This window comes from Nicrophorus vespilloides, unplaced genomic scaffold (assembly GCF_001412225.1).
Source record: "Nicrophorus vespilloides isolate i.1.1-1 unplaced genomic scaffold, Nicve_v1.0, whole genome shotgun sequence".
Lineage (NCBI taxonomy): Eukaryota > Metazoa > Arthropoda > Insecta > Coleoptera > Silphidae > Nicrophorus > Nicrophorus vespilloides.
Window position 1 is genome coordinate 68,513 of NW_017096087.1, and position 11,934 is coordinate 80,446.

Genomic DNA, 11,934 nt, shown 5'->3' on the forward strand with positions numbered 1-11,934 from the left:
ATTTTTGTTATTGACATAACCTTTTTCAATTAAGATCACAAAGCTGGGATCAGATTGTAATGTTCTTTAAATTTAACTTTTGGATTAAAGTTAAGTATTTTATATCAAATACTTTGCTTAGGTTGATTTCACAAAAGTCTTGTTTGATAATTTCAAATGTCAAGATCTTCTCAGAAATGTCAATTTGCTAGATAACAAATGATTCCTACTGTTACGTAGATTTTAAAATTTTCATTAAAATAGATTTTCATTATTGACATAACCTTTTTCAATTAAGATCACAAAGCTGGGATCAGATTATAATGTTGTTTAGATTTAACGTTTGGATTAAAGTTGACTTTAAGTTTAGTATTTTATTAAAATACAATACTTTGCATAAGCCGGATTCACTAAAGTTCGACTTGAAAATATAGTACAGAAAAATAATTGTTTCACTTAAAAGAGCGAAAAATCTTTTTCGAATCTTCGAATAGTCCGGTTTCAAATAGGAATATTGGCAGAACCGAAATATGCGAAATATTGCTGTATTCTTATGATCTAATTAATATTCTTGCAGTTTCAAGTTTAAAGATTAATTTACATAAATGTGACTGAATAAGTAATGTATTATTTGGTAACACAAACATCTTCAAGATTAAATGAAGAAGTTAATTTTAATTTTTATTACAGATTCCGATTAGATTTAAATTATCTTCGGTAATTAAAGTTAGGTAAGAAATACATTGATATTGAACATGTTAGATAATCTTTATTACTGATTTACTGGTGATATAACCCAATAAGTAATATAATATGTATGTGTGTTCTGTGAATTTGATTGTTAGTATGACTAAGGTATAATCCGTATGTAAAGTTAAGAAATAGATAAAATACAGTGATTGATATGGAATATGTTAGGTAATACGATCCTGGTACTAATAAGTGGATTGGGGTAAATATACGGTTTAAGCCTAAAAAAGCGTGATAATCTATTGGATGTCGTCTTCTTATCAGTTAATTGAATATCAAGGTAGGTAATCCGATGATAAAAATAGAGGAGTCATTGATGTTCGGTGGTGAATCACAGCGACACCGGGTCCCCAGGTGTTTGATTCGTTTTTTATGCAGATGACTTGAACGGTCTTGTCGTTGGGGAGGACGAAGGGATGTCGGAGGCAAGGAGCAAAAGAATGTGACGATATATGCGTGAAATAAGATCTTTTCGTGTCCGGAGGTGGAGGAGAGAGTGCAAGAAAGAGAAAAGAAGATCGGGCGAAGACATTCTCGGAACGCGCGATAAAAATTCTGAGAGGGTTGTTAATACCAGTTTCAACACTTCGTACTGTCATCTTGGTCTTCGCGCGCGGTCTCTTCGCATCTATAACTTCATCCGGTTCCAGGTGTCGGCGTTCAGATGGCGCACGCGGCTCCAAGAAGAAGAGAAGTGAAGAGTGAGCAGCCGCACCGGACTCGGGCTCTCTCCATCCTCGTGGACCTCTTAGTCGATTGTCTACTGTGTTTAAGTCAGCGCGCGCGCGCCCTCCGCGAACTATGTCTGCAACAGTCGGTGTTTTTTGAATAGAGTAAGATCAGTAAATCGAAGAATAGAGAAAACCAGGAAACGATCTCTAAAAGGGTTGACGCTCGAAGGAAGTCGACAAATCCTTCTCGCCGGTTTGGAGGGAGAACCTAAGATGCAAACGGAGAAGAACGAGGAGATGTCACCGAAGGACTTCAACAACTTAGCAACGGCGATGCTGCAGGAGAACCTGCTGCAGCGGTCCATCCACAACGTGGCGCTGACCCTTCAGAACGCAATGGTGAATTCCCTCCATCAGGCGGCACTTCTGCCGCCGACCTCTGCAGCAGCCACGGCCCTCAACCTGCAAGCCCTCGAATCGTATCTCGCCTTGCAGCGACTCACCATCCCCAACAACCGCATCGATATCCTCAAGATAGCGACCAACAGTGCGAAGATCAACGAGACTTCCGAGGACACCAAGAACTTGACCGAAGACGTGGACCTCGCCGAAGAGGTCGAGGAGGATCTAGCTCTGTTGGACAGCGAAGACATACCATTGGAGACGAACTACGCTATTTACCCAGCGACGACGTCCGTCGCGGCTGCCGCCACCTCGACCACGCCAGCAGCTGGCGTCGCGACGCCGAACAGGCAGAAGGGCACTCGGCCCAAGAAACAGTTCATATGCAAGTTCTGCAGCAGGCAGTTCACGAAAAGTTACAACCTTCTGATACACGAGAGGACGCACACGGACGAACGGCCCTACTCGTGCGACATCTGCGGCAAAGCCTTCAGACGACAGGACCACCTAAGAGATCATAGGTAAATATTATCACCACGCACTCTCCATTGCGCCTATCTTACTTTACCACATCGCGCGACTTTAGACTATCCATTATTCTACAATAAACTCACATGCGTCTAACCTAAACCTCACATTACATGCATACGCTTGTCAACAACATTACACAATTATTTAACAATCAATTTTACATTTTTAAAATCATTATATAAACAAAATACCTTTGAGTAAACTATACTTAATTCCACATCACTTTATAACTTACTTCAATAATTAATTATAAAATGATAATTAAACAATACAATTTTCCTACAACAATTTTTATATAATAAACTAAACTTTAAAACAAGATATTCAATTTATTTAAACTCAATATTTTACTCAATTTCACTAAAACATTCAACAAATGTATTATATACAAAATAGCATTATTTAAAGTATAGATTCTAATTATAACACAGATGTCGCTATATATTTTTTTTGATATTATTGTAGGCAATACTTTGATCATGTACTGATACAGTATATTTTTAAATGGCCATTGTTTATTGACAAGAACACAGAGAAAAAACAGGTGATCAATATTAATAACTCGGAACGGAATTGCAAATGATATATCTCATACTAAATAGTACAAAGGCAAAGCGTAAAGTAGCCTGTGTAATGTATTAATGTCTATGCGCATAATTCATTTCAAATGTCAGATTTGACACTGCACGCCTTAATCTGTCACTCGAATAAAATGCCCATGAATTTATTCAAACGAAACAAGAAAAATACAATAAAAAACGAATTGACATTACAATGATGTGATGCAATTGCTTTATGTTTTATTCTTGCTTTTATTATTAACAAAGTCTTATTCTAATATTCATTAAATTTACAATATTTAAACCAAAGTTTAGTAAAACTAAAGAAATCGAAGTTAATGATTAAAACAATTAATTACTGAAGAAAATAAATAAAGTAAAAATAAAATAAATTGTCATTTTAAATATTTCTTACGTTATTCATTTTTAATTGATTTTCGTTCATTCTTTGCCTCTTCCGAAATATTCAAATATTAAAGGGTGTCATCAATCATTGGTGCCGGTTTCGGTCTCAAAGTTTTAAGATACACACACCTGCAGCCTTTTGGGTTAGTTTTTTTTTACTTCTACGAGTAATTTTATACACCTGTGGTAAACGTTATCTTGTATAGATTTTAACACTAGATCTTTTCTTTTCTTAATATCATAACGAAAATCAATTAGTTAAACTTCATCAGTTTTCTACAAAAAATATATTTTTTTCTTAAAATTTTAATTAGTTGAAGACTTAGTTTTCTTTCATTTACATAATTAATTATATTTAAGTATTTTGAAATACACTACTTAAATGTTATAGTTAAAATAAGTTTAGGTTATAGGAATTTTGTGGTAAAGTAAACAGCGTTTGCCGTCGACTATTACTGTAATCAAAATTTAGTCACGGAACGGCGTTGACATTATTACTATAATTTTCTAAATGTCAGATACGTGTTTGAAAATCGGAGTGTCCATTAACACCTCCTTTATCGATATTACGCTATATAAGCATGGGAAAATGGATGATCTTTGTTACGTGAAAAAAAAAAATTTTTTTGAATTTAATATATGTAATTATTTTGAAAATGTAATTACGTAAATTTTCGAATCGATCAATTTTGCTTATGACATTGTATTTACATAGCAGATGTCACCTGTCAATTTACTTATTTCCACCTGCATTGAAATTTTACGTATTGCGTGCAAAAAGAAACAAAGAAGTAATCTGAATATGTCAATTTTGACATTGAAATGACAACTATTAACCCAAAAGTTATGTCATTGACAGCTGTTTGACATTTTAGTTGAAACTTTAAGTATATAATTAGTTTTTTTTATCATTTGCTATTTAATTTTTATTAAAAAATATTAGTAAGTATAATTATTATAATCTAACAATTATAATATAATTTTTTGACAATCAAAACTAAATTACCTGTCATTCATTTATGACGTTTTCTTGACATTTGACGTGTTGTTGGGAACTGTCAATTATGAATATTTGAAATGAAATCGGATATATTATTTGCTTTGTAATATTAACAAGAGTTCCGGCATTGAATTAATATAACTTTTTGACAATCAAAACTAAATTACCTNNNTCAATTATGAATATTTGAAATGAAATTTGATATATTATTTGCTTTGTAATATTAACAAGAGTTCCGGCATTGAATTAATATAATTTTTGGACAATCAAAACTAAATTAGCTGTCATTAATTTATGACGTTTCGTTGACAATTGACGTTTTCTTGACATTTGACGTTTTGTTGTCAATATTATCTTAATTATGAATATTTGTAATGAAATTTGCTTTGTAATATTAACAAGAGTTCCGGCATTGAACCATTAATTTCGCTCGTGGAAATGATATAATAAATTACAGGAGACTCATTACCACTATTGATGGGATTTATACACGAAAAAAAATCAATTTACAAGCGGAGAGAAATAAATTATAAGATTACAGTCATTAATCGGGTGGAAGTTAAGTTAAATGAGCACGGGCTTTCATGTACATCGAGCATGTTCCTCTCCTCAAACAAGCTGCGATCTTCGATTCGATCCCTCTAATCGTCAATTAAAATCCAATTTATGTAATCCTTGAACGGTGTTTCGACGACAGCGCGAAAGTGTTAATGAGATTACGTTTTCTCCTCCACCATTTCCATTAAAAAAGAAACACACGTAACTTATTACTTTTAAAAGCTTATTTGCAGAAATATTATTATTATTGTGATTCTTCATGCATCTTTATGACTTCATATAAGGTACAAAGAGTCGTCGGTTGGTAAAACGACTTCCTAGTTGATTCAAACACAATGAGGAGAGCAATGGGAATGCCTCGTCGTTATGAATCGGCCGCGCCTTTTGTTTCTTCCTTCTCCTTTGCCGCTAACTGTTTCGAACTCTTTGTCCGAACGACGAAATTGAAGAACGCAAAAAAATAATAATAAAGGAGTAACAAATAAATATAGGATAGGAATGGGAAGAGAGCATTAAATTCTGAGCGTGATGCCATTTGTCATCGTGGTTGGTTTTAAAACACAATATGGTAATGCCGAGATGTGTGTTCGCACGCCCGCGAATAAATTACGCTCGTTGCATGCTGATGATCAAGGGGAGAAGACGGGAGTGAGGATGGTTGTTAGGTATGAGAGAAGAGAGTTGTCCCAAAGACGCGGAGTAAAGAGTATGAACGGACGATGCTTGGATTCACTATGCATATGGGATGATTAATGCTAATGCGATCTCAGATTGATGGTCGGGGAAATGTCAAAAGTCAGGTTCGATGTCCTCCGACAACTGAAATAATTTGTCGTGTAATTATTGTCATGGAAACTTTACCATTGTTGAGTTCTAATTCATGGTGGAATTATCGATGATCTAATGAGATCATTTGTCATAACATACCACAACTTAATTTATAGTTTATACTATCATCATTATTTCTCATTTTTTTTTTGACAATCAAAAATAAATTACTTGTCATTAACTTATGACGTTTTGTACCAAAACTATTGTAATTTTGTATTATAACTTCGATCGTTCAATGATCTAGTGAGATCATCTTTGAAATCATACCACAACCTTACATAATAGTTCAAAATCAATATTATCCATACAATTATATTACAGACATTATTACCAAAATTATTGTAGATGTATAATTGAACTTCGATACATCAATGATCTTATGACCACTGTTTTAGAATCATACCACAACTTGACATAAAACTTCAAAACTATTATTATTCATGCAATTATGGTGAAAAGGTTATTACCAAAACCATTGTAGATTTATAATCCAAAACCATTGGATTCATCAAGTCATTTCTCAAATCATACCACAACTTCACAAAATACTTCAAATCATTATTATTCATACAATTATGACAAAAAGTGCATTACCAAAACCATTGTAGATTTATAATTGAACTTCGATTCATCGATATTCTTATGAATTCATTTCTTAAATCTTACCACTACTTCACATAATACTTCAAAATCATTATTATTAATACAATTAACGTAAAAAGAGCATTACCATTCTAGATTTATAATTGAACTTCGATTCATCAATGATCTAATGAAGTTATTTCTTAAATCATACCACAACTTCACATAATACTTCAAAATCATTATTATTCATACAATTATGGTAAACAAAGCATTATCAAAACAATTGTAGATTTATAATTGAACTTCGATTCATCACTATTCTTATGAATTCATTTCTTAAATATTACCACAACTTCACATAATACTTTAAAATCATTATTATTCATACAACTATGGTAAACAGAGCATTATCATAACCATTGTAGATTTATAATTGAACTTCCATTTATCAATATTCTATTGAATTAATTTCTTAAATCTTTCCACAACTTCACATAAAACTTCAAAATCATTATCTTTCATACAATTGTGGTAAAACGTGCAATATCAATACAATTGAATATTTATACTCATTTTTCAAATCACATCATAACTTCACATGGTTTTTATTCATATAATTGAATTTGTATCCATTAATGATCTAATTAGTACAATATCATTATATTTTTAAGAGTTTTGATGATCCAATAAGTTATTTTTTCTTTCATATCAAAATTGTTCACATTCACATAATTTACTACTAAATCATTACTAATGTTTTTTACCAAAAAATAATACTCTATAATCTAATGACAATATTTCAATTGTTATCTTTTCATACCAAAAACTGTCAATAGTTTATATATGTATTCATTTTCATCCAAAATTAAGTTGTTAAGTTGTTGATCTAATAACGTTTATTTTTTCTTCTTCGTCCGACTACTGCTTTAAATTATACCACTAAATCATTTTAAAATCTAGCCGACGGGTCTTTTGGTAGTTCTTAAACGGCAATCATCATTGTTATTGTTTGCATTCTTTTGTATTTCTTAACTCACTTTTCAATCATAATATTTATTTTTCATTGATTGTTAACATTTACCTGCAGGATATTATAAAATATATTACAACAATATTTCAATTTTTTCAATGTCTGCTTAAATTGGTAACTTCTTGTATATTGAAAATATATAAGTTTTTACTATCTCAATAATAACATTTGCGGATGTAAGTAATTTATCGTCTTGTCTTGTCTTACATGAAACTTCACATCCAGTTGGATAACAGTAAACAATGTTCTATTAATAGATAATTAACGTTATGCATATTGCTCAATGAAAATTAATGAAAATACATATTTCTTAATTATTCTCAGCTTTCATTGAACCATCGAACGTGGGACGACCATAACTTACATGTTTCATTTATAATTAACTCTACATCATAAATCAATAACATTTAGCAATCATTTTCTGCCTTTTCCTACAAGATTATTGTATATAAAAAAAAATCTAAATTAATTTAGCAAAACTTATTTTTGGCAATTGCTTAATTTCTAAATGAACTTCGAATCATAAATCAATAAAATTTAATAATCATAATTTTTTTTTTAAAATTCATTGATTTTTTATGTTAATACTTTTATATAAGATTTTATTATAAAAACTTAAAAATTATTAATTTTTAAAAACTTTTTGACAAGTTGTCAACATTACAAATTGACAGTAAAAGTGACGTAAAACGATTCTAAATTCAATATAAAAACGTATTAAAAAAAAAATTGAAATTGTCACTGTGGACAAATCTGGTATAAACGTATTGAATGACATAAAAACATACATTGTGTATACATTCTATTAAGATATGTGAGGTGTTTTTTTTTCTTCTTTATGGACTCAATAAAAAGATTATTGTGATTACTTGTATAAAAATATGAATAAATCTATTCACTGTTTCGAATTGTGACGGAGATATTAAGCGTACAAAATATGACGGACATAATTCATCCGGCTAATCCGTCGGCAACGCGCAGGTTGACTTACGAGATTTTTTAATAGTTATCTTCGTTCATGGTAATTCCCCTTCATCGGATGAAAAGCCTTTATGCATTCGGATAATTGAAAAAAAAGAAAAGAAAATGGGGAACAAAAGAACAAAAAAGACTGGGGGACAAAACAGTTGCCGTCCAGACGTTTTGATTTATCCGGTTTCAAGACTTTCAATGATCTTTCGCAGAAAGCGCGTTTAAAGAAAGAATAAGACAATGGATTTTATAATGCGAACATTCAGAATTGATTAATTTAACACTTACTCAATAATCTTTCAAAGAAAACGTATTTAAAGAAATAATGAATTTTATAATATTAATGGTATTTTCTTGAAGAAACTGTAAATTTTAAACATCATTAAATATCTCGTTTTACATAGTTTCTTTGGTTTTGTACAGTTCACCACAATAATTATATAATTTCTGAATTTTTACCTGATTTAGTTACATACAATTTTATTACATTTTTTTCAGAATTAAAGTCAAAATTTCAATTTTATTCGCTTTTCTACTCATAAATTTTTCATGTTAATGTTATGTTATTTTCTGTTAATTTTTTCTTTACAATTTGATATAAATCGTGTAAGTAACACATATTTTTACTTCTTTAAAGTTTAAAAGTTGAAAGTTTTGTTGATTTTGCTTCTTGCAACGAAATTTTTTGTTTTAAGGATGTTAAGAGTTTTAAAACTCGGTTTAATTACTAATTACCACTAATTATCCTTACTAGAAATAGCTTTTAAATGAGAAATTTTAATTGCTTTTAGGCGTAAACGAGGAGAACCTCAAACGTCAAAAAAAGAATATTTAATGTTATTTTCACAACACTCAAAAAAACAAAAATTAAACAGACAGAAGACGAAAAAAAAATTAAACACAAATTTTTATTTTTTTTCCTTTTTGTCCATTCAAATTTAGAATGCAAAACAATGATGTTATGTAACAAATACATGGATTACGATTGAAATAGAAAATTAAGTATAATATCTTAATAATAGATGATTGAGAACTTGCGAAAAACGAAATTTGTTACCCAACATTTTTTGGACATTGAAATGTCATGAGTTGTCGAAATGCGTTTGGTAATAATGGAGTTAATTGAACGGATCTATTATGGAGAGAATTTGTAATTTGAGACAAAAAAATAGTTAATTAAAAACGAGTTTAGGATATAATTAATTAATTTCGCCATTTCTATAAATAACTATAAGTAATTACTTGGAAATTGCGCAACGATTGTATTGTTTTCAATTTTTTAATTGAGATTCCAATTAAATTTGAATCGCGAATTGAAAGAAGGAAAAATATTGTTATTTTTTTCACTACAATTTGAATGCCATTTCGTGTAAATCGTGTTCTCTTCGTTTTGTTTTAAGAAACGTCTTTGAATATAGAAAACAGTCTTGATAATCTGTTTACTGGTTATACTGGTTTATGTGAGGACTGGTTTCAAATCAATTTTGGAACCTCCAGTTTAGATTCTTTCTTTGTCCATGAAAACTTTTTTTAAAAATTTATTTTTGAAATTATTTGTTAGTATTTATTGCAAATTGATAAACAGAATCTGATGATTCTAGCATGAAAATTTACTTAAACTACTTTTATACTAAGTACAGATACCTCGCTTCGATTAGTCCGGTTTGAGAAAAAAACACTAAATTTTAGTACACAATTTTTGTCCTATTTATTGTTATACAGTTTTAAACGTCTCGATTAGTCCAGTTTTTAATAGTAGATTGATTCAATTTTGAAATATAAATATTTTCTAGATAAATAATATAAAAAGTATACATTTCTAATTGGTTAAAAATTATGTAGAGACAAAATTTAATTGTGTTTTTTTAACTGAAACATAAATTACTAATTATTCTCTAAATTTGTTGTGATTTTTTATATATAACTATAAATCTTCTGAAATAAATGGAAGATTTATAGCTTTATATATCAATTTTAACAGTTTTACAAATGTTACAGGGTTGTTATGAACACCGTTTAGTTGTCTCGCAACAGTTGCTATGATAGAACAACAGTTGCTAAGCGTAACAATTATGTAATTATGTATCCTATTTAACCTGAAAGTTACGAATGCACACCATGATCTATGGTTAAGGAAGGGAATAATAATTGCTCACAGATTTAGTTTCCGACGGATTCCAACGTTTTTACCTTGCATGTGCACATTAACAAAATAAAATCATTCATTCGACTTTTTGTGTCGACAATTTTTGTGTAATATTGAATTATTGATGAATTAAAAATTTGGTGTTTATAACTTAAATGAGAATAAACTGAGTCTACAGCATTAACAAATTAATTAAACCTAATATTTTATGCTCACTATTATTAATATGAATTATGTGACAAGTGTAATGACAGCTGTCATTTCTGTTTCAACGTCATCAACTAATAGTTGGTACATCTGATAACTATGTCTACTATTACAAATAGTATAGATGTAGTTTATAATTAAGATATCAATTATTTCATTGATTTATTGCATATATTCTTAATTTATTATATAAAGTATTTAGTAAATGTTTCAATTTGTTGAGGATTTTAAACTTATTATTAAATATTTGAAAGTTGTGTCGACTTTCATAGATGAAAAAATGTAATTGTAATAAATGTATAGTATAAACGTTTTAATGTTTTGGTATTATGCACTAATTGATAAATATTTGACAGCGCTGTCAATCATATAACATGCATCACCAATCAAACAACAATAAAGCCTTTAAAGTATTGCATTGTGTGGAGGAAGAATGAGGTGCTCTCACATTATCAAGGATTTTAGAAAGGATACATATTAAATCAGCGAGTTCAGGTTTTTTTTCTTTGCTTCACGCGGGGTGTTAATAAATTTGTTTGGAGCATGTAATTAGGCTCCGTTCGCCTGGAACCATAAAAAAGGAGCTTATTGAATTAGCGAAATGCCTTTCTAAAGCAACCAAATTGAATACGCGAGGAGGTGGAGAGACGACATAAAAAAAGAGGATGCTGCATGCTAGTGTGTATAGAAGTATAGACGATGATGAAGAAGAAGAAGAAGAAGAAGAAGAAGAAGGTTGCTCAGCCCGAAGCTTTGGTGGGCGTTGACTCTCTGTCAACCCATCAATTCCAATATCTACCAGTGACAAAGTAACGCAAAACCGCAATCTACCTGACACGCATTAAAACGCAGAGAGAAATAATAAAAAAAAAACGAAAATCTTTGACAGTTGGAATAAGGCACGGACAATGTTTTTTTCGGCGTTGTTTTCATGTCCCATTCTTCGTTCGCTGTTCTTGTTGTTTCTCTTTCCTCTCCACTGTCTTTTTTTACTTTGTTCGGACACGCCTCAGACCGTGTGCTCTCCGCCTTCGTTTCAATTAGTTCAACGAGATTTTTATAATGTTAACAACTAAATTATATTATAAAAATAAAATAAATAAAGAAAGCCGCACGCATTTCATCATCATTCTTCGGCGCTGACCACGTGCTGGTAATGGCTGTACGAAGATGAAGAAAGAGAGTCTTATTAACGTCTGGATGGAGAAGAAAGGCCCGTTTTGTGTTTTTAACTGTCGCCAATAAAATTTGTCCGGCGAATGCGTCACGGCCGTTTTGGCGGTTCTCTCTCCATTCTTTGTTGTTGT

General features: G+C 30.8%; 1 protein-coding gene across 1 annotated transcript in view; it reads left to right on the forward strand.

Moving 5' to 3' along the window:
- Positions 1–1,537: 1,537 nt before the first annotated feature.
- Positions 1,538–11,934, forward strand: part of LOC108569462 (protein sister of odd and bowel-like) — an 11,565-nt gene continuing 1,168 nt past the window's right edge. Inside the window, exon 1 of the mRNA XM_017931019.1 lies at positions 1,538–2,323. Coding sequence (XP_017786508.1) covers positions 1,674–2,323 — 650 coding nt within the window. The 5' untranslated portion in view covers positions 1,538–1,673. The remainder of the gene's footprint in view (positions 2,324–11,934) is intronic.